The sequence below is a fragment of the Prunus avium genome, chromosome 2, assembly GCF_965620075.1.
Source record: "Prunus avium chromosome 2, drPruAviu1.hap1.1, whole genome shotgun sequence".
Taxonomy (NCBI): domain Eukaryota; kingdom Viridiplantae; phylum Streptophyta; class Magnoliopsida; order Rosales; family Rosaceae; genus Prunus; species Prunus avium.
In genome coordinates this window covers 35,117,308-35,141,603 of record NC_142285.1, presented here as the reverse complement: position 1 = coordinate 35,141,603, position 24,296 = coordinate 35,117,308, and the positions used below count along the sequence as shown (strand labels likewise).

The window sequence follows — 24,296 nt, the reverse complement described above, 5'->3', positions numbered from 1 at the left end:
AACTGGTCTCGGCTGTTAGGTTCACGGCCTGAACTACAAGGCCGTCGAGTGATGGTGTTGGTGGTGGATTTTGGGCCGTGCTCCGGCGCGCTGCTCAGGGAGCGACGGTCGTGTGATATATGGGGTGAGTGAACGAACAACAAGGATGGTGCTCCGGCGCCTTGAAAATCAAGGGTCGTATGATATAATGATGAATGGATTCTGCTTATAATCTAACACTACTCCTAGGAAAGCAAGTAAAGATATTGAAAGTGCATTACAGGAAAAAATAAGTTGCTCCGTGGGAGGCTTGTTTTGGTGTTGAACCCTTTGAATGTAGCTCGAGTCTTGTATTTATAGGAAGAGTCCCTCGATGAGTAATCGAGGCTGAATTTACGCATAGTGGAGTCTGATTAGCGCAAGTGGGCAGTCCAATCGACATTTGGGATCGTGAAGTATGGTGGTGAGACTCCAGAAATCCCGGTGAATCTCGGCCGCCGCTCTCGATCGTGGGTTCTGAACCTCTGGCCGTGGAGACGCATTTATTGCCTGGATAGCTGGTGAACCAACATCTCAAGCTGTCAGAATCCTTGTGAGAATGTCCACGTCTAATCACTATGATCTTCATCACCAAATCTTGACTTCAGTCACTTCCCACCTTTCCTCATGCATTAAATGCTACTTTGTGGCCAATGAGTTCGCTGCATTAAACATGCACTACTTCATTAAATGAAGCCTGGGACCCTGTTGTCACGTGATGATTTGCCTTTAATGCATTGGCCGCAATTTTGTTCGGCCTCGGCCTCGGCCTACGTTTGAGGCCGAGATGATCATGTCTTAGCATTTCTTCTTTTATTCTTTAAGGAAGGCGAAATGCCCTGGCGAAACGCTGCGTTTCAGCCTCTGCGAACAAGTACCAGGGCCGAGAGAAAGGGCTCCTTTGGCCAGCTCATGGCCGTGATTTATCAGGCACAAACAATATAAAAATGATCATAGATGATCTGATTAACTTTTATTGACGATCTGCTAAAAAAACCACTATTATTTTCGATAACGAAAAAAATGAGTGTTTCATTTGTGTTGTGTATATATAAAAGATGAATTAATATATAAAATAAACATGACATGCATTGGGTACAAATATGTTGTATTATATTAAATTAATTGATTAAACTTGATTCAATAAAGTGCGGAAGGCCACCAATTATAATATCAGATTTTCCCATTCAACCGTCTTATTCTTGCTAACAAACAACGGCTCTAAGTAGCAACCAAGCCAAGGACATTACTATGACACATGATTCTTCATTAATTTGTCTATCACCAAGAGCATAGATGGATGATGTTTTGCACAATTATGTTATAAACTTATAATTATACATTTGTATTAAAGTTAGATTCAATAAAGTGGCCACAATATCCAAGCCCAATTACACATTACAATACATATGGAAAGTGCAGGATATCCTCCCTGCGAACATACGCATAAGTCGATTATCTAATTCATCCATAAGAGTATAAACCTGATCTTCTTAAATAATTTCATTATACTTATTCATATATGACTCACACTTCATCAAATTAGGACGATGAAAGTCAATATCTCTCTCTTAATCTCATTCTCACTTCCATTCTCCTTTCTTTTCATATGTATTCTAGCACAAAAATCGAAAGAATAAAAACTAAAAACTAAAATTTAAATCATTATCAAACCGGATCTAAGATAATGCTAATTAGTTGTTAATAGATACCAACGAGAATGCGTACGGTATGATGGGACAGGTGATTGATTGGTAAGGCAAAGATAATCTTCAATGAATACATACAAAGTCGAAATTATGTTGCGTATGTTAAAATCCTTAAAATAAAACCTATGACAACATCTTTCAATTATGTGAATAGGAAGAGAAGAGAAGTGTGGGAAAGTCAAGGAAGCGTCCCATTAGCTAAGTATTATTACTTATATTGCGAAGAGGGAAAGTCAAACGATAGTGAGTAGTGACAACATCTTTCCTTACTTAGCTAATGAGCTCGCTATCTATTCAATTGTGTCTCTATCCTATCCTATCTATGCCGTCCACTTAGTAGTAATTGAATAGTATTATTACGTATATTGCTCCCATTAGCTACGAGGGAAAGTCAAGGATAGCGGGCTCATTAATATATGGACAATGCTCGGCTCTTGATACATCAGGACATTCGACGTGGTCTCTTTATAAAATTATTTAATGAAATAGAAACCACAAAAACAAAAAGAAAAAAAGAAAAAAAAAATCACAACTTGGTTTAGACATGATTGAGAGCCAAGTACAGGAAAAAAGGATGACTAAGACATGATTGAGGGCCGAAAACAGATACCAACCAGAATGCATGGTGATTGATAAGATAAGGCAAACATTATTTTTCTAGTTATCAAACCGCCATTGTTGTCTTCACCAATTTGCACATATGTGGCCCTGCGTGTCCTCCATCTAACCATATGCAATCTCTACTACTTGTGTTGTCATCGTCTTGTTTAGAAGATTTGGTCCCTTATTACTATTTTCCTGTACTTGGCTCTCAATCATGTCTAAACAAGTTGGCATATGCCAGAATTAAATATTTGCCTACTACAATTGACCAATCAAACCGTATGCCTTAGCTTTTCCAGTAGGTAGTGTTTCATTTTATGAACAAGTTGGCCCCTTATTACTATAATAAATCAAGTGATGCTCTATGATGTTTTGATAATAAATAAATAAATAGATTAAAACAGAAGGTCTGTTTTTCTGTTTTTTATTTGCACATTCACACTATTTAGGGTTAGCAATTTGTATAGTTCGCAACGCAACCGTTTTACTTGGACATGTGTTTTACTTTTATATTATAACAAAGGTACAAAGCTATTATAACCAAGCTATTCTAACAAGTTTATTTGGCTTTTGTACTTACAGAAGCTAAGGGCTCGTTTAGTACACAGGACTGTCTTGGCATGGACTATGCTTAGGGACTGGCTTGGCTTGGCTTGGCTTGGTCTAAGTTGGATAACACTTATCCTGCATTTGGTGTATGCTTGGACTAGGACTAGATTTTTTTTTTTTTTTTCAAAACTATCTATATATATGTATATATGTATAAATACATGTATTATGTATGTGTACATATGTATTTTATAATATATGTGACATGTATGTGTATATACATGTATATATGTATATTATAAATAATATAAACATATGTGTATATATATATATATATATATATATATATATATATATATATATATATATATATACAATATACATATATAATATATGTGTATATAGGTGTATATATGTATATTATAATATATACATGGGTATAATACATACATATATATATGTATTTTATAATATATATATATATACATGTATATACATGTATATATGTGTATTACAATATATATATATAATACATATATAATGTATATGTGTATATATGTGTGTATATGTATACTATAATACACACATGGGTATAATATATATACACATATATGTATATATACGTGTGTATATATATATATGTATTATAATATATAATATATATAATATATATAATATACATATACATATATACACGTATGCTATTATTATAATATTAATATGTATATGTGTATATTATAATAATAATATACATGTATATATGTATATGTATATTATATATATTATATATGTATATATGTGTATGTATATATATACATATATGATATATTTATGTGTATATACATGTATATATATATACATTATAGTATATGTGTAAGTACGTTTAATAATAATAATATATGTTATTAATTTTACAATATAATATATGCATTTTATACATTTGTGAGAATTGGGACTAGCTAATCCTCCCCTTCCACATGGGATTAGTAGTCCCCTCCTAAGGAGGTGTTTTTGGTGGGCCCGGTATTAGCAATCCCATCTAGGACTAGGATTAGATAAAACAAACATGGTACTAAATTTAGTCCAAGCCAGTCCAAGCCAATCCTGTGTACCAAACGAGCCCTAAAAGTACAAAAGGGCATATTGGAATTGGTCATCAGTCAGGGCCGGCCCTGACTTTTGGGTGGCCTAGGCTAGAAATGAAAATTAGGCCTATTTCTCTTTCATCATCCTGAATATAATAAATTGATATGAAAAAAGAATTATGCAATTAAATGCAATTTGGATAAATAAACACGATTCCAGTATTGGCCATATAATCGCTGCTCCAATCTGAAAATAAAAAAGAATGAGGATACAAATAATTTGCATTCTTTCATATTTCCTCACTAAATAATCTATTAACAAGAATTTTTGGTTAAATAAAAGAGTTTCTAGTCCCTAGGCTTTCTTTCATTGATTGCTATTTTTAACAATTAAATACTTTTTGGCAATTAAATACTTGAATACATACAATTAATGTACATATATTACATAATTTTCATTTGGACTCTTAAGAAACGCTTGTAATCAGATTTGGAGCCTCCAAATGCCAAACTATTGAAATGATTCTCCTCTAAAATCATATTCTTCAACTTGGTCCATATTTTGCCCACCCTCAGGGCGGCACTGTCATCAGTCTGAAGAGTCAGAGTCCCCTGCTTCAGGAATTGGTGACTTGGGCTCATCGATACCAACGACTCCACAGTACCGGGCCTTCTTGGCGGCCTTCCTGCCTTTTTCCGGTATTGGAAGCAGCTCCTCCGGCGGCGGGAACTGAAGATCATCGAAGCTCATTGGAGCCTCGAGGAGACCTTTCTTTACGAGCGTCTCCTGAATTTTGGCTCCCAGGGTGAGACTATTCCAGATCCGAATCGAATCCAGGTTTTCGATTTCGGCTTCACTTATGCTGCTCAGAATCTTCTTGTACTCCACCACCTCCTCATCACTCCAGCCCAGGCAACACACCACGTGATCAGTGAACCGGGAGATGTTCTGGCTCTTGATTTCTCCGACGAAATCCGTCGTCGGCGCCGTCTCATTCGGCGGCGATACGTTGAGATCCGGGATGTAATTGGATCCTCTGTTTGGTGCGGGATCCACGTAATTCTGGCCACCGTCGTCGGCAGCGTGCCTGTTTCTGATGAAACAGAACTGGTGGTGGCTACTGCTACTGTTTAGGGCCAAATTCAATCGGAATTGGATGACTGCAGCGGCTGCGTCTTCTGGAGTGGGCCCAGTCAGAAGAGGGATGCGAGTGACGAAGACCTTTTCTGGGCACAAACTAGTACTCCCGGTGACGTCGACAGCTGCCGAGTAGAGTCTGGGTGGCCTGAAACCGCCATTTGGTGCTCGATTGAATGGGTGGTCGGGGAGCAGCACACGGACTTCTTCTAGGTGGAAGTAGACTAAATTGACACGAGAGTTGGGGCTCATTTTGAAGGGTTTTTTCAGAAAATACGCCATACCCGCCGTATCTAGTAGATCTGTGAGTTTGCAGAGAGAGAGAGAGAGAGAGAGAGAGTTGAAAGTGAAGAGTAAAGGTTAAGATGGTGAAGTGTATTTTTTGAGGGCTGGGAGAGGAGGTATTTTTTATAGGCAACTGGTGGTGGGTTGTGTTGCTTAGCTTCTAAGCCTCCTCCATGGGTAGATGGATTTTGATGGGTTTTTTCAGAAAATACGCCATACCCGCCGTATCTAGTAGATCTGTGAGTTTGCAGAGAGAGAGAATTGAAAGTGAAGAGTAAAGGTTAAGATGGTGAAGTGGGTATTTTGAGGGCTGGGAGAGGAGCTTGGAGAGAGAGCGAGGGGCTCTTTATTTTTATAGGCCACAGGTTTGGCTCCATAGCTTAGGTACGGCTCCAAACCAAGCCTCCTTCAGACCAGAAAAAAAAAAAAAAACGAAGCCTCCTCCATGACCATGCCTAGCTGGGCTCAGCTCAGGGAGTAGAAGAAAAATGAAGATATTATTATTTACCTCATAATCCAGGCACGGCGCCAAAAGTTTGTGTTCCTTGCTCCACTCTCACAGAAACTTCCGTGTCTCATTTTTCATTTCACACTGCCTTCGGACCACATGTAGAAGTTCCATTGATTGATCACTGTTTGACTGCATGATTAAATCAACATCCCATCTCCAATCTCTGCCATCCACGTGGCACAGGCCTTCGATTTCTTTTTGTTTGTTTTTTTGTTTTTGTGTATTTAATTAATATTCTATTCTAAAGGGGCTTCTTTTGGAAATATCAAATAAAAAACATCAAATTTGAATTTGACGGCTATGTGGTAATTTAACATTATTGACAACTTCTTATTCCACCCTAATTGTTAAATAAAATTATAAATTTTTTAAAGAATAAATGAAAAACAAAGAAAATATGGTAAGAGAAAAGCATATGGAAGCTTGAAAATGTCACTTTTGATACACAGAATTTGACGGCTACTCTCTTGTACAGTTGTAGCATTGCATTTTTGACTTTGTTTACTCAACTACTTTCAAGTCATTAATCTATTTATCCTATTTTTCTGACTTCCATGTTTCCAGAGACACATCATCACGTTTTTTATATTATTCCTCAGTTACGTAATGGGATGAGCTAAATAGATTAAAACATGGAAGGCTGGAGAAATTAGATAATTAGGGTAAAATAATATTCTTTTTAATTGGCCAATGTTTACAGAGTAGTGATTAAGGAGAAGGTCGCTTTTAATTCAGATGTGCTTCTCTTAAACGTTGAATATAATTCATCCGCTGCTTTAATTGAACAAATAACAAACGAGGTTGGGATGGGAGACTCCTTCCAGGGACAAAGGGCTTTAAGCTTACCTCTCCCAAACTCACATTTTTCAGTCAATCTTATATAATTAGGTTGTTGTGATGTGACAAAAGAAGATTCATGGAAAAATTAGTCATTTATACATTGCAAAGACAAACTTTGGTCACTGACTATGTCGAATTCTTGGCCTTCCCGTTGCTTCCATGACTTACATCGATGCACCAACTGGGCTGACTGAGTATGCCTAATTCTTTGGAACCTCTCAGCCCCTACATGTTTTCATCGGGAATCCATGGATAATTTCTTCAAACTCAAGTAAGAAGAGTCCATTGTTAAAGGCAAGGCTGGCCTAAGATTTTCGGAGCATGGGACAAAGACAAAAGTATATATATATATATATATATATATATATGTGCATCCTCACAATCTAACCTCGCAATTATACAGCTGTTTATGTTCCTAAATTTATGTTTGCGAGTTATTGACTCCATGACCAATATTCAAGCCACATACGCAATTTCAACTTTTCCATGGTATCTTCAATCTCACCCAAGGGTAGGGTTTCATTTTATGAAGCTTCAGCTGATTATTACTATTGCTTTAAAAGAAAAAAAGTGATGCTCTTCTATTTTCTATTTTGTGGTTGATCTCTCTATATATATATAGAGTAACCTTATATGGTTACTATGCTGTTATATTTGTATTGTTTTTTTGTGGACATTTGTATTTGTCCTTGTGACTGATGGTCTTTGTGCTTAATTTATAATTATCTCACGCATGAGGAATTAATTAATTTTTGGCAGTATAATAATATTCATGTTCAACGACATTTTAATTAACTTTCAAACAAAGATATGACATACAAAATCTATTAGCTATAAATTCTAAATTGATTTGGGATTTACCTAGTCATGAGAGAGAGAGAGAGAGATCATCACGTTGGGTCTTGGAATGTAGTGTTCGGTAGCCCCAACTCTAAATCATATATTGAAAAAACATAAAATATTGGATTATAAATACTTAATCTCATTTTTAAAACTGGGTCAGAAATAATTTGACAGAAGATTATGAAAAAAAAAGTAAATACAGCTAGCTGCGAAGAAAATTTGCAAAGACCCGATTGGGACCACCACCACCACAAGGACACATCATCTTTCTATCCGCTTTATCCACCAAACCTTACACAACTAGCTGCGAAGGGTCAAACAACCAAATGAATAAAAAGAGGGAAGCTAATTATAGTTAATTAAGGTAAAATAATATGCTTGTGGCATGGAGGGTGGTGGTAGACCCAGCTGAGCCGACTTAGCTTCGAGTGAGACAGTGACTTAGGGCCAGTTTGGCATTGCTGTGCTGTGAAAATAATCGCTGTCAGATTTGTTGTGAGAGAAATCAGCTGTGAGAGAACACAGTTTGGCGTTTGGTAAACTTTTTGTTAGAAGTGTTGTTGGTATGAATTCTCATATAATCAAAAAATAATTGCTGCATAATCATTAAATCCAGCGCCTCTTTGAAACTGATTCATGTATAATCAGAAAATGAAAGCACCTTATTAGCTGCTTTCCCAAATAGCTTTCTCTCACAGCAATTTTTAACAATAAGTGATTTTCTAATAGTTTACCAAACGGGTTGTGCTTCCCAAAATTTTTAAAAAATCACTTATTATCCCAAATAAGCAATACCAAACGGGCACTTAATATTAGCATTATATTAATTGTCCTTTTGATAATCAATTTTTTTTTTTAGTGTTAGAGTATAGAGGAAAATGAGAATGAATGGAAGTGGGAATGAGATTGAGATAGAGGATGAGAGGGGAGGGTGGGAGGGAGGAGTAATAAAAGTGAAAACAAAAACTTGAAAGTGAATTTAATTTCAAATATATTTCAGTTTTTAGTTTTTATTTTCACTTTTATTACTCATTCCTCTCATCATCCTCTTTCACTTTTATTTTCACTTTTATTTTCAGTTTTCAGTTTTAAAATAAAGTGTTGGTCATGTGATATACTGATTTAGTCTAACTTAGCCGTCATATGATACTTAGTTATGAGATTTTAATTTCAAAGTATGTATTATAACTTAAATTAAAAGAATAAATATCTCACTTAATTCCAAACATATTTGCTAGAATATAGAAGTTTTATTAAAGTGGAATAAAGAGGTTTACATTTTTTGAGCTAGAGTGTTGAACCAAGTTGGTCCAACTTTGAGCTATCATTGTGCATCCGTGGGAGTGACGGCAGCAATGGGTCCCACTTGTTGATCAGGCAGCGTCAGCGGCAAAAGTGGACGTGGCTTCTGAGAGAAAAACGATTGATTTCCATGGTTTGTTGTTTTTGTTGTTCTAGTTTGAGAAATGAGACAGCTATTTATAGAGTGAGTTGAATTGTCGAGCCGGAACAATCATCTAGAACAATTGGTAGCCCAAGCAACATAAATAAATATCCGTACAAGCTTGTATTAAAATATTGCGCAGACATATATAGAGAGAGTAAAGAGGTCGGTCGGTGCTTGAGTTGAGTTGTGTGAGTAGTAGCCACATATATTATGTGTTGGAATGGGCAGATCAAGACCGTCAGACAGTGATTTAGCGCTGCAAGGAACGATTGAGATCTTAATGCATATTGGGACTCATTAATTATATGGTATCCTCAATACATTATAATCTTAATGCATGCTTCCCTCAAAGATCATCTCTCCAAAAAATAACTTGAATTTGAAATCATTTGACTGCTCAATTAGATTTTTGTTATTATAGTCTTTTCTTAAAGCACTACGTTTGTATATTTTGTCGATCCCAATTAGATGCCTTAATGAATTTCAATTTGCATGATTTTTTATAAGGATAATCTATTAATGTAAATTTGAAAAATAGACAGTTTGAATATTTAAAACAAAATTTATAGGGAATCCTAAAAGGTGTCCCTCAATGGATGGCAAAACTTAATTTGATTATACCTTGGTGAGCATTATTACCACTGTAATTGTCGTTGAATGAGTGTAATTCAATTTACTTGCTACACAAATCTAGAAAATTCCACTCATCTAACGGCCTAAAACCTTAGTATTCACCGTAAAATAGAATTATGTTTAAGCAAGACAAATCAAAGAAATTTGACATGTATGGTGTTAGATTTTCCATCAATACAAATTCAAGCAAGACGAATCAAAGAAATTTGACACAAACCGACGAGAAAGGATCGTTTTCATATATGAGGACAAGCTGATTGCAAATGTGTGTCTATTACGCGTTCAACGCCATTTCAGTATATGTATAAAGAATGATTATGCATAAAGAGAAGCATGGTATTTAATTAAAGCTTCATTTCATTTATTTATTTATTTATAATAAGTAAGATAATGCTAATTAGTTATCAACAGATACCAACCAGAATGCATGGTGATTGATTAAAACAGAAGCTCCAAATGTCCAAGTTGGCCCCTTATTACTATAATAAATCAAGTGATGCTCTTATATTTTCTATTTAATCGTATATTTTTAGCTGCTCTTATGATGTTTTGATAATAAATAAATAAATAGATTAAAACAGAAGGTATTATCTTTGTGTTTTTTATTTGCACATTCACACTATTTAGGGTTAGCAATTTGTATGGTTCGCAACGCAACCGTTTTACTTGGACATGTGTTTTACTTTTATATTATAACAAGGTAATTTGCATAAATAATAATATATGAAAATTTTCCATTCATAGTGGACGCAACGCAACCGTTTCTCACTCTTTGTAGTTTTTACTACCAACAAAACAGAACCAAGGATTTGGTTCAACTTTATCCCAACCAAACAGAAGCAACTCTAATAATAACAACACAACCAAACAAAGCTGTACGCAAAAACTTATGGCCTGGACGTTTGTCAGGAGAAAAACTTCCCTATCTCCGGTTGTATACGTAATCAATACATCTCATCTAAGCTTTTCTCCGGCATTGACCTAGGCCAGCAGCAAATTTGTGAAATTCCTAAGATAGTAAATACACAAATTCCACCGGAAATTTCCAAACTTGCACAAAACAGAGCAAGTTATTCACACATAAAAATTAAAAAGCTATTTGACCCAAAAAAAAAACTTAAAAAGCTAAAAGTACAAAAGGGCGTATTGGAATTGGTCATCAGTCTGAAGAGTCAGAGTCCCCTGCTTCAAGCACACCACCGTACAAAAATTACTCAACTGAGCAAGTGCAAAATTAAACCATCATACTCAGTCAGCTGTTTTGGGCACCTCAGCCTGTGCTTCTTCTCCAGCAGCCTCCTCCACCTTCCTTTTCTTGGCATTGCTTCCCTCCACCTCACCAACAACACTACTTCTATCAGTCTCCTCCTCCTCCTCCTCCTCCTCCTGCTGAAATTATCATGTCATAAGGATTCATATGCAAAAATGTATATATGTTTACACAAAAAAAACAGAGAATATATATATACCAGTAGGTCCACTGCAACTTGGTTGAGGTCTGGAATGCAAGGCCTGTGCTTCAACCCTTTAGCTGAAGAGCAACCCACCTTCCACCCCAATGCCAGGGGAGTTGGGTGGGTCATGGAGGCGGTGGATGGCATTGGCATGTCAATGGTTATGGGCATTTTCATAAACAGCCCCACTCGGACGCTTTCCATCACTGCCTCCATAACTCGGTCTTGCAGAGTCAACATGTGCCATATCTCCACCGAGTCCAAACTTCCGAGTCCACTAGAAGTCAACATCTTCAGGTACTCGGTTTTCTTCTCCTCGCCGAATTTGGTGGCGACGTAGTCACCCACACGACCCACAAATTCAGCGAGGTTGATCTTCTTCGCGGACGACACCAGTGCCTTCATCGCCGCCGAACTCGCCAGGCTGTGTATGATGTTCGGGTCGGGTATTTCGGAGTTACTGACCCGATCCAGATCAATCATCGTGCGGTCTCCATCATCACTCGATATCACGCAAAGCTTCATGAAGTCGAACTTGTCCGCCGCCGAGAAATTGAAGTTGAAGGCAACACCGGAGCAAAAGGCGCGAGCTTTGACCATACAGCCCTTCGGAATCGGGTCGGTGACGTCCATCACTCGGATGCTTTCTGGGCTAAGAGCCTTGTCTCCGGCGGTCTGGAGGACCATGTAGTATCGGGTTGTTTTGGCACTACGGTCAACCGGGTCACCGGTTTTTGACTTGGGTCCGAAGGCTGCGGCCAAAGGTTCGGGTGCACGGGCAACCGGGTTACCCGCTACGAGGTCATGGTTCATTTTGGGGTAGAGGGCAAGCGGATGAGATCGGAGTTGTTTGAGTAGCATTTCGGCCAAGTTGTGGCAAATCAAGGGAGCAATTGGAGAAGACGACGCCATACCCGCCGTATCTAGTAGATCTGTGAGTTTGCAGAGAGGGAGAGAGAGAGAGTTGAAAGTGAAGAGTAAAGGTTAAGATGGTGAAGTGTGTTTGTTGAGGGCTGGGAGAGGAGGTCTTTTTTATAGGCAACTGGTGGTGGGTTGTGTTGCTTAGCTTCTAAGCCTCCTCTATGGGTAGATGGATTTTGATGGGTTTTTTCAGAAAATACGCCATACCCGCCGTATCTAGTAGATCTGTGAGTTTGCAGAGAGAGACAGTTGAAAGTGAAGAGCAAAGGTTAAGATGGTGAAGTGGGTGTTTTGAGGGCTGGGAGAGGAGCTTGGAGAGAGAGCAAGGGGCTTCTCATTTTTATAGGCCACAGGTGTGGCTCCATAGCTTAGGTACGGCTCCAAACCAAGCCTCCTCCATGACCATGCCTAGTTGGGCTCAGCCCAGGGAATAAAAGAAAAGGGGTGGTGCTAGAGGCACCAACTCTCTAATATAGGTGGAGCCTTTCGATACAACGGGTCCCATGCTCTATTAGAGAGTTGGTGCTCAAAGTAATGCCCAAAATTGATGCCTTTAGCATTTTCCCAAAAAAAAAAGAAGATATTTACCTCATAATCCAGGCACGGCGCCAAAAGTTTGTGTTCCTTCCTCATAATAAAATATCGATTGCACAGAAACTTACGGGTCTTATTTCATTTCACACTGTCTTCGTACATCTAGAAGTTCCATTCATTGATCATTGTTTGTTTGTTTTTTTTTTTGGGAAACGAAACGATATTTGATTGATCATTGTTTGACTGCATGATTAAATCATCATCCCATCTCCAATCTCTGCCATCCACGTGGCACAGGCCTTCGACTTCTTTTTGTTTGTTTGTTTGTTTGTTTTTTGTGTTGTGTAATTGATTGATATTCTATTTCAAAAGTATGTGCAATAATAAAATCCACTTTAAATAGTATGTGCATTAATGACATTTAAATTCTGATCTTACTCATTTTAAACAATAGATAGGAACAAAAAATTTAAATACAAAAAAGTTAAATATAAAAGCTTGAATCAACATATAAAAAATAGAACGTAATCTACATGGCAAACTAGTCAAATGACTTATCAACAAACAATAATTCGAGGATTAGACCCAACTATTGGTTGGATTTTTGAACATCTATCAACTTTCCTTAAAAATAAATAAATAAATAAATAAAACTGCCGACCAAATAAAAACAATAGCTGATATGTTATCAAAACGAAGGTGGCATCTGATAAGCTATCATTGTGCATGGAGTGACGGCAGCAATGGGTCCCACTTGTTGATCAGGCAGCGTCAGCGGCAAAAGTGGACGTGGCCTCCTCACACGACGTCGTATTGCACGTATGGGGCGAGGGAATATTCTATGTTCAATTTGGGCTTGGATCTGTCTCCACAGCCTGCGAGCCAAGCCCAGCAGCAGCCAACCAAATAACAGCAAGATGCTCAAAACCCACAGCATAAAGGGCCAGCTAGAATAGTAGTTTGGAAACACAAGTGAGAGGATTGAGGCGAGCGAGGCGAAGCCAAACAGGAGCATGGCCATGTGAAACCAGGGATAAGGACTATCCGGGTTAAGAAATCGGTGCCTAACCCCAAAGGCCAAGCTATAAGCAAGCAAGGTGTAGAGGACGATGTTCATGGCCACAGGGCGAGTCTTAAAAAGATTTTCATTAGGGTATTTCATCTGAACGAAGGTTAAGAGAGTAGGGATGACAAAGGCCAGTATGTCGTGGATAGATATCGAAACCGTCAACGTTAATATTTGCGTAAAGTTGAAGAGCTGCAGATTGTTCGAAGGGTTTCTGAGAGAAAAACGATTGATTTCCATGGTTTGTTGTTTTTGTTGTTTTTGTTGTTCTAGTTTGAGAAATGAGACAGCTATTTATAGAGTGAGTTGAATTGTCGTGCAGGAACAATCATCTAGAACAATTGGTCGCCCAAGCAATATAAATAAATATCCGTACAAGCTTGTATATTAAAATACCGCGCAGACATATATAGAGAGAGCAAACAGGTCGGTCGGTGCTTGAGTTGAGTGTGTGAGTAGCCACATATATTATGTGTTGGAATGGGCAGATCAAGACCGTCAGACAGTGATTAGCGCTGCAAGGAACGGTTGAGATCTTCCGTGACACCTTTCATCATGGTTTTGAATAAAAAAAGAAAGGTCGAAAATGATGTATGCAAGCTCATGTCATGCTGCAGAATGCAGATTGCGGCGCAACTGAATTGATAGAAGATTATTGACGAAGTCATTTTTGTAAAAGGAATTTTTGGTTTCTGTCCAATGTGGATGCTTACGTGTTTGGGTTTCCACTTGTGCCGCCATATAGGGCAACAACCACTTAGATTGAACCAGTTTTCTTTAACTTTGAGTCTTTGACCTCTATCCATGCACCTAATAGTCAAGGCCCAATACTTTTTATTACTTTCTCAAGTTCCCTAATGCCTTTTTGCTTCTCTCTCTTTCTATAAAAGAAAAATATACAAGTGAGTGATGGTCTAAATTATGAGAGAGAGAGGATTTCTCACACACACTAATAGGATGTTATGAGAATTTAAACTTGTAACTATTAATCAGCAAATTAATGTCATTTTTCACTGGAGTAGACCCTGTTGGTGCATGTGTAAGGGTTTAAGAAGGCTTTTAGGTCTAGGATGAGGCAAAGGAAAAAAGAAAAAGAAATATCAGGTAACCATATTATTATCATTTGAAACACAACACTTTGTCATAGGTTGGAGAAAATACGAGTGCTATCGTAAGGCATACAAGTAAAAATAGTCAAGCTACTACCATGTCTTCTACTGAGATAGTAATAGGTTCACAATGCACTTTGAATTTTAGGATATTTTCGTTTAAATATTTAATTTCAAATAAATTGCGTGTGATTGGCGCAGGAGGGCGTCGTTTCGTTTGCATCCATTCCGAACTCACACACGTATCCTCCTCCTTTGCGTGTGATGTGATTGTGAGCTGGATTTTGTCACTCGGATATGACTCGAGCAACCCAGGATTTGGGCTTTATCTTGCCTCCAATGGGCTTTTGTTGGGACTATGACTGCTGAATTTAAGCCCTCTATTCTCTCTTCTACCTAAAAAATGGTCTTATATATATAGGGCAGTCAAATATAGGGAATCTTGCAAGTTGTTCTAAGAGGATGAATCTGGTTGCTACCTTTCTAACCAAGGAAATATGCTTGGTGTTGTAAGAAATTCCATCAGGGAAGGAAATTGTTACCTTGTAGCTTAATCTGTTTTCACAAATGGATACACATTAGTGATTTGCATGTATATCATGCCATACAGACAAGCAACTATAGCATGGAAAGATTATCAGCACTAGATTCCTAAAGAATTGGATGTAATGTCATAGTAACACGTGACGGTAACATTTGTGCTTAGAACCAGTTTGTAAGGACAATTTCAATTTAGGAGATAATGGAAACAATCTTACAGGGCAATATATATAGAGGATTGATTATCATGCTGAGAAAACAGAACTAAACATGTATCATGTTATCATTGTAATACAGGTGTGCGAATTATGCATTCATGTTCAAATGCAGGATCCAATAACACCCAAGGACTTCATGCGTCAACAGAAAACAGCCGATGACTAGATATAAGGTGCATGCTGTAGTTTGGACTTATCATGCTTCCTAGAATTTATAGTGAATCTTGGTTTTCTGAAATTTATAATACATTCTCAGGTACCAAACAGAGTGCAATTGTGCAAGTGGCAGGTCGTCAGTTTATATCAAAGCACCATTCATAAGAGGATCATCAACCAATGTGAAAAAGATGTCCAAACATAAACAAGGATGCATATCCCGTGCAGCAAGTACCTAAGCAAAAGGATTGCATGAAGTCATGGCTCATAACCAAGCTCCTAATACATACTCCAAGTATATATCGAATCATTCTAAGGCCGCAAGGACGATTGTACTCTTCAAAGTAAAAAGAAAGAAAAAAATATAACTGGGTGATGCTTAGTCTGTGTCAGAGACCTCCACTTCCATCACCCCCTTCTTCTGCTTGTGTTCAGCTGCAGCATCCATCATAGACCGGTCTGTAACCTCACCAACGTGAAGAACTAACTCGGTCTCAGGCACAACGCCAGCCTCATCCTGAAACAAGATTGAAACATAGGTATTCATCTTTCAACAATAAAATAGATCAGATCACAACATAAGAATTTCATACAATTAATCTTAACTACGTTTAGTCTCTTTACTATACATAGAGAATTACAAAGACCGGGTACTGGACACCAACTAGTACTCCAAAGATAGAAATCATGCTTTTGGCCACGGTTTACTTGATGCTAAACCATATGCATAAACGTAATTATATGTACGCATACAACATTCTTATCATTACCCAAGTAAACCCAAATCAACAAATTTCTTACAGAAAAAATATTTACAAAAAACAAAACAGAAAAAGGCTTGCTGTAAAAGTAAAACTCCAAATGTATTTACCCCAAGTTGTCAATTAAGCCTCTAAAGCAAGGTCACGGAACGTTACCGTCGGCCATAGCCTGGCTGGGCCTCCAACCCGGTGCCGGAGTGGGAAAAACCTCATGTGGTGCTGGAGGCATGAAGAAACTGGCAGGATTTGTGCCTAATCCCATATCCTCCATTACCTTGAGCACCTGGAATGGCAGAGTAAGGTAATTCCACATCTTGATGCTTGACCCGGGATGCAGGGCTCACCTTTTCGAGGTACTCTTGAGCTTCTTTCTCCTTGCCAGCTTGGACAAGGGAGCAATGCATAATTTTGATGAAGCGTTTGTTGCTGGCCACCAGAACCGGCGCCACGCAGTCCTTGATGAAAGCAGAGTCGACCGGACCGGGTTTAATCCGATGGGCTGAATTGCTTTTATCCACAGCAATTTGTTCTGGAAGACCCTCTTCAAGGCAAGAGTGTGACAAGCAGTTTTCCAGTATGGGAACCATTTCTTCTTTCTTCTGGAGAAACTGTTCTGGGATCAGATCGAGTTCCTTGAAGTGAGATTCCATTAGGCTTGCAAGAACAGAGGCGTCTGGATTGAGAGGGTTCGACATCACTGTTGAATTCTTGGGTTTAGGATTTTGGGTTTTTGGAGAAGAAAGGCTATGGTGGACGGTGGTGAACTTTGAAGGCACACGCTGAGGCTTTGTATTATAATTTTTTTTTTAAAAACACACAACTGTTTCACTAGCCAGGAATGGTTCAATCAAATTGTTATTTGTAGTTTTGTCGGAGAAAATAGAAAATTCAATTAATAATTAATAATACAGATGGTCATCTTCTTCCCTTTCAAATGCAACGCAAGTTTAGATTTTCATTTCCATGTGTTTTAGTTATTTGAGAAAATTAAAGACATGAGAATTATTGGGTGTGGCTTAGAAGTAACTAACCACGGTCATCGCTTATTGCCCTTTCTCAACCAAAAAAAGAAGTAGATGGATATTAATAAATAAAAAAATTGTAATTCCATTGAAAAAACAATGGAGCTTAAACAAATGCATGCAAGAGTGTATTTTGTGCTATAACTTGCAACTGTTGAGGATAAAAAATCATACGTTGATGATTTCAAGATTGTGCAGAAATATGACATCCGATTCTCTAGGATGGTTCATGGTTTTGAGGAGACTTTTATTCAAGGGAGAAAATGAAAATGACATATTTTATGCTCACCACTTTAACTTAAGATGTATTCTCATCATTCTTCTTAATATTTGACATGTGTTCATACGCATAATTATGATTAATTTTTTCCTTTGTATTTATGAAACCGTAGTTTTGCATATGAACATGTATCAAGTGTTGAGAAGGATGTTGATACAGCTTAAGTTAAAGTGGTGGGCAAAAATACTTTCGAACCTTTATGAAATTCCAAGTCAGGATTTTAGTTAGTTGAAATATAACTTTTAGAAAAACATGTCCCATCTGATACAACCAATACACAGAGATATTTGGCCATCTGATAAAAAAATTCTACAATTTGAATCTAGACAAATTATGAGTTGTTTATTTTAATACATGAACATTATAATTTTAAATGTCTTCGAATGAGACGTTTAAAATCAACATGCATGCTCAGTGGCGGACGCACAGAGGGACAAATGGGGTCAGGCGACCCCATGGAAGCTTGGAAACGCAGTGGAGAAGGACTGGTGCGACCCCATGGCTGGCTGGTGTGCGACCCCATGGCGCACACCAAGTGCTCGACGAAATACCCAGCAGAGGAAGAAGAAGAAGCTGGCGCAGGCAGCGCCTGCCTTGCGCGCGCGCGAGTTCTTTTTTTTTTTAAACCGCCTGGCCAAAACGACGCCGTTTTGGTCCAGGCGTGTTAAATTTTTTTTTAAAAACCTGGCTCAAAACGACATCGTTTTGAAGCCAGGTTTAAAAAAAAAAAAACCCATCAGCAGCCCCTATCTACCCGATTCTAATTCCCAGCAGCAGCATTTCAATTCATCCCAAAACCTAATTTTTTTTTTTCAAAATTCCCTCTCCTCTAAAAACCTAACTAATCCCCCCAACCTCCACCACCAACCACTACAGGCCGCCGAAACTTAACACTATGACCCCATGGCGACGTAATCCTGCGTCCGCCACTGTGCATGCTCAAAGATGAAAACTTTGAACGCAAGGAAGAAGGAGTACTGGAATTGGGAAATGAGAAATTCCAACTGCCACGTGACCAGCGCATATGGTGTGTTGTAATAAGGCTCGTGCGCCTAAAGGACCAAGGTGAACGGTCCTTATACCGCCACGTCGCCAAGGTAGAGTGTGGGTGTGACGGATAAGGAAACGTGTTGAAGCCCCACCGGGAAAAAGAAAGGGAAAAGAACCCACCAATGACAAGCCAAAATTAAGCAATGAATTAGGAAAATATTAAACAGAAAATGTTGTCGATAAATTGTTATTTCTTGCTTCGCATCATTTTTAAACCCGATTTCTCATTGAAAAAATAATATAGATAAACAATTTAGAGATATGGGAGAAAATAATACACACATGCATAGGGTAGAAACCGTCTTATTCTTGCTAACAAACAACAGCGCTAGTAGCAACCAAGCCAAGGAAATGATACATAACGTATCTGAATCGGATAATAAAATATACCAGCAACCATTTGTCAAAGTCATCATGATAAGATATATACCCCAACTTTAGGATTCTCAAATTTGACATGTTTATTTCCCAGGTTTATTTGAAGTACATCATTCCGAGCCTTTTCAAGTCAATCATCTAATTCATTCAGAAAAGCTCCATCAAATTCGGACGATGAAAGTCTCCTGGAGGTCATTGTAGTACTTAGGATCGTTTTCACCACACCAAGACAAATTCATCGCATATATTATTATTATTATTATTTTAAGCAAAAAAAAAAAAGTGAACAAACAGTTGAAAATTTGATTCTCCTTCCTTCCTGTCTGTCAACGAAACAAACAGTGGGAAATCCTCAAGTATCAAGTGTTTTAGTTATTTGAGAAAATTAAAGACATGAGTATTATTGGGTGTGGCTTAGAAGTAACTAAGCATGGTCATTGCTTATTGCCTTTTCTCAACCAATAAAATAAAGTAGATGGATATTAATAAATAAATAAATGTAATTCCATTGAAAAAACAATGGAGCTTAAGCAAATGCATGTGCAAGAGTGTAAATAGAACAATTTTATTCTTTTATTCAAGTAATATTAGAATAGTGGTAAATGTTCTTATACACAAATTTGTCCAAAAAGAAAAAAGAAAAAAGATGGAGGCGGCTGAAGCGAGAGAAGAACGATAATATTGAGTGGAAGAGAGGTTATTATTCGGGCTGCGAAGTTGGGTTTAGGGATTTGAATATCAAATTAAAACATTGAATTTAAAATATAAAAAAGTAAACAAATTAATCTATCAATATATTTTATTATAAAAATTAAATAAATACTATATTATATCAAAACAGATCGGATATACCCACATTCATATACTATATTATGTTCCGCTAACAAATTCGGAACATAATCGGATTATTAGATAAAATTATGAAATCCATCTACTCCAAACCCCATTTATATTTCTCCTCAACCTTAAACCCCTCAATCTCCCCCCAAAACCCTTAACCCCCCATCTCCTCCATTGCGGTCACGACCAAAATCCTGCCAATTGGAGCCTCAACGAGGCCTTTCGCAACGAGCGCCTTCTGAATTTCGGTTCCCATGGTGAGAATATTCCAGACACGAATCGAATCAAGGTTTCTGATTTCGGATTCACTTTTGCTGCTCAGAATCTTCTTGTACTCTACCACCTTGTCATCACTCTCGTACTCGCCCAGGTACGACACCACGTAATCAATGAACTGAGAGATGTTCTGGCTCTTTATTTCTCCGACGAACTCCGTCGCCGGCTCCATCGCATCCGATGGCAAGACATTGAGATCCGGGATATAATTGGGTCCCCTGATTGGTGCGGGGTCCACAAAATTCTGGTCACCACCCTCAGCCGGCACCAGAAAATAGAAATCCACCACTTGCCGGCTGCTGCTGCTATGGCGTAAGGTCATGTTCAACTTGAACGCCCTGATTGCAGCTAGAGCATCTTGTCGGGTAGGTCCATTGACCGGGAGAACAGTCACAAGGACCTCATCCGGGCACAAACTAGTACCTCCGTTGCCGCTGTAGGCCGTCGCGTACACCGTTTGGCGCCAGGATAGCAGCTGAGGCTTGACTGTGTCCAGCCCCTCCAATGTTACTGCTTTCTTCAACCTCTGCAGGTCGGATCGTTGGCAGACGGACTTCTCTTAGGTGGTGGGGAATTAAATTGGAAGAAGGGCTGGAAGGAGAAGCCATGGCCATTGTTGCTATAGCTAGCTAGCTCTGAACCAGATGTTGAGAAAGAAAGAGAGTGAGAGGAGACAGATGTGTTTCAGGTGAAGAAGACGGAGATTGTTTGTTTGCTTTATATAGAGGGGTTTATTTTTGGTTGGTTTGCTTTGCAAAGTGGGTCCCACTGGGCTCGCCTGTCTCATTTTCATGAACAGTCAAGAAGTGGAGACCATTGGTAGTGGAAACATCTTTCACAATTCCTAGAAAGATAGTTCATTAATAGACCGATGGATGACTGCTGGAAATATGAGTCGAAGCAACAACAAAAATAATATTTCTTTCACAATCCCTGAAAAGATAGTCACTAAGGAATGGCTGCCTGAGAAGTAATCTGAGGATTGGAGAAATTGGTTTTGGAACCCTCTTACATATATTCATGCTTGCTTTCTCTACCATGTTCTGTATAATAAATTGTCGGTCTTCTTTCTTGTCAGGCACTCTTTTCGCCGGATGCTCAGACCGGCGTGCTCGGAGGAGTGTAGAAGCTGCTGGACCGACACCAATGCCCTGATTGGATCTTCTTGGCTCACACAGAGGTGCTCTCTCAATTTTCAACAAAATTGAAAGTTGAATCAGTTTGACATAATCAAGCTTAGCCCTGCAACGGGCTCAACTTCCAGATTCCTCATGATTCATGTGTATGCTTTGTAGGCGTGCCACTGTTGGATATGGGACCAGTGACCAGTCCAACAGACTTGGTATGAGCGAGTGTGATGGATGTTTTTGTGAGGTTTGCACCTTTCTTCTGAACCTCCGTTCAAGCCATTGTGCTCCAAGTGGGGTATTGGCATGGATTAGTTCTTTTCTGCGCCTTAGTTAAGAGGACTTCAACATTCTCTCTTTCGTGTATACGTCAATCCTGATTGGTGCGAGCGACACCTAATCAAGCAAGGAGGAAAGGACAGGGTTCTTGGTTAATAAACACCTCACATGGGTTTATAAACCTAAATATGAATTTAGATAAATCTCTTAATAAACTGACTACAAATTCAGGCCCAACAATATGATTCTCGGGCCCAATTGGTCTGTATCCCTTAAGCATGTGTGGCCTTATTCGGGCTAAGAACCTTTCATGACTTCATAATTTAAACAACAATGGAGGCGGGAAAACACTTAAATATCACATGCATGAAGAGAAATATACATATGAGCAGGATAAAATGGTTTAAAAATGAATTCCGTCATTCCTATTTGTCCAACTCTCAACTCAACAGCAGAGACAATGAAGATCCGTGTTTATTGATTCCAGACTATGAGATACATTATTATGATGATTTAAGGCTTTTCATACAATCAGCTAGATTATACAAATTCAAACTGAACATTTTCAGAAAATAGTCATACCATGAAGATGGCAGAGAGATAAAAAGATAGACACAGGAGTCGTCGTCTGGCTATCTGAGATCCGGGCGAGTTTGATTGAAAATATCTTGAGCGCTTTTGAATGTTTTGTGAGACGTTGCGTCTGATTCTTGGAGAGAGAGTCCCCTTCTTCTGTGCTGGAAGTTCTCTATTTATAGGCGTTGGGAAGACCTCAAGTGATGATGACTGAGCAAAGATATTTGGCTGTTGTCCAAAGTCAGTTTGCTGATTTGATGTTCTGGACTGGTCCATAGTGGGGGTGACCAAACGTTTTGACGAGAACCGCTGGCTTTTTGAGGAAGTCCCCTACTCTGAGGCGCTTGTACTAAAAAATCTAATAGGCATATTGGGTTTTTTCCGATTTGGTGGCTTCTTTAGACGGCTGGCTTCCTTGCTGGAAGAGGGAACAGTCAGATCGTCATTAAATGTTGATGGTCCTCCTCCAACTTCGCGTGGGTCTGTGGGAACGGTTATCGATCTCTTTCCTTTTTTTATTTTATCTTTTAGTGGTCCACTCACTCTGGGCCCTCTGTTCTTGGGCCTTGGTTTTGGTCCTGTCTTATGTTGGTGTCCATTTTAAACAAGAAGGGGTTTCTTGGAAAAGAAAGAAAAACATAGACAACCACTGGGCTTGGGCCTTGCCAAGTTGCCATATTCTTTTGAGGAGGGAACCATTTTTGGTTCATCAACCAAAATTGGGTACAAACATAAATAAATAGATTAAAACAAAACACTCAATATTCAGGAAAATAAATAAAATACAGGATTAGCTATTTTGTATGGCAATGGCAACCAAAAATGATGATCCATTTCATTTACATAAATAAGACATTTTGTTTGTTAAGATGACATAATGCTGATTGATTAGTTGTCAATAAAATATAGCAACCAAAAATGCATGCTGATGTGGTGTTTGATCAAGGCAAAGATTCTTCTTGTGGGCAAAGTTCGCACTGCCATTGTGAGTGTTGAAACTGTTGGCTTCTACCCATATTATTTGACTGAAACTGGATATAATTATCGATCTTCCACCACCTCTGTGGTGGGGACTCACTTGAAACTGGATCTTTGATATTAGCTTTTGTAATAGCTTCTTTCCTTCTTGCATGTAGTAGGTTGTTCACATATGGCCTTTAAATACGAGCTGTAACACTTTTATAGTTTATCATCTTTAAACATTCCTAATTAATGAGTATACTACCAGGCCACTCATATTGGACTGGCTGCTTATTTTTGGCTCAAAACCCCCTTCAAAAGAAAAGGAAGAAAAATCTACCTAAAAACTAATTGGGTCTAAAGTTTTCCAGTATGGCATGGGAACCATTTCTTCTTTCTTCTGGAGAAACTGTTCTGGGATCAGATCGAGTTCTTTGAAGTGAAGTCCCATGAGGCTTGCAAGAACAGAGGCCTCTGGGTCCGGACAGGTGGACATCACTGTTGAGTTTTAGTTGTGTTTTTGGAGAAGCAAGGCGTTGGTGGTGGTGGGATTGGAGGTCACACGCCAAGTCAGCTTTGTATTTGTACAAAGAGGTATTATTATAATTATTTCATGTAGCTTGTGCATGAAAATACACATGTGTCGCCATCTATTGATTTTTTCACCATTTAGCAAACGGCGTCAACAACTCACCGGATCGGCTCCCACGTAGAATGAAAGCAAACCTGTTCACACCAGCAAAAGCGACAGGAGAGACTGAGATGAGTATTACTATTAGGCATCCGAGGTCGGTGTCTAATCATTGGCGTGACGACAACCGGGGACCAGACCCCGCCAAAATTGGGCGTGACGCATACAATTTTTGTCCGGTTCGTGTGGCACAGTTTGTGGACCAAAACGCATCGCAGAGCAGAGGGAGGCCGTCTCTGCTCAGTACTTGAACTAAAATCCTAGTATTGTTTGTATTCAGTGATTCACCACAAAATAAAAAATAAATTTAATTTAAAAAAAATACCTCTAATAATAATTAATGTAGCATGCAGGATATGACTATATATTATTGTTAGAGGTATTTTTTATTTATTTA

At 38.5% G+C, this 24,296-nt stretch overlaps 1 protein-coding gene and 2 pseudogenes across 3 annotated transcripts; all 3 read right to left on the bottom strand.

The window, feature by feature from the left end:
• Nucleotides 1-10,526: 10,526 nt before the first annotated feature.
• On the bottom strand, nt 10,527-12,422 carry LOC110751747 (uncharacterized). Of its 2 annotated transcripts, none has more exons than XM_021952252.2 (2): nt 11,131-12,422; nt 10,527-11,047 (listed from the first exon to the last, which is right to left on the bottom strand). In XM_021952252.2, exons 1-2 carry the CDS (start codon nt 12,025-12,027, stop codon nt 10,910-10,912), a joined length of 1,035 nt encoding a protein of 344 aa, XP_021807944.1. In that variant the 5' UTR covers nt 12,028-12,422; the 3' UTR covers nt 10,527-10,909. The 2 variants fall into 2 exon arrangements, with proteins under 2 accessions (XP_021807944.1, XP_021807943.1); XM_021952251.2 differs by having other exon boundaries at nt 10,527-11,050; nt 11,131-12,421.
• Nucleotides 12,423-15,331: 2,909 nt separating this feature from the next.
• On the bottom strand, nt 15,332-17,286 carry LOC110751757 (uncharacterized; annotated as a pseudogene). Its single transcript, XR_002525912.2, has 2 exons — nt 16,577-17,286; nt 15,332-16,176 (listed from the first exon to the last, which is right to left on the bottom strand). The product of XR_002525912.2 is annotated as an uncharacterized LOC110751757 (transcript).
• A 2,858-nt stretch (nt 17,287-20,144) lies between these two features.
• Nucleotides 20,145-20,935, bottom strand: LOC148296936 (uncharacterized; annotated as a pseudogene).
• Nucleotides 20,936-24,296: the final 3,361 nt, after the last annotated feature.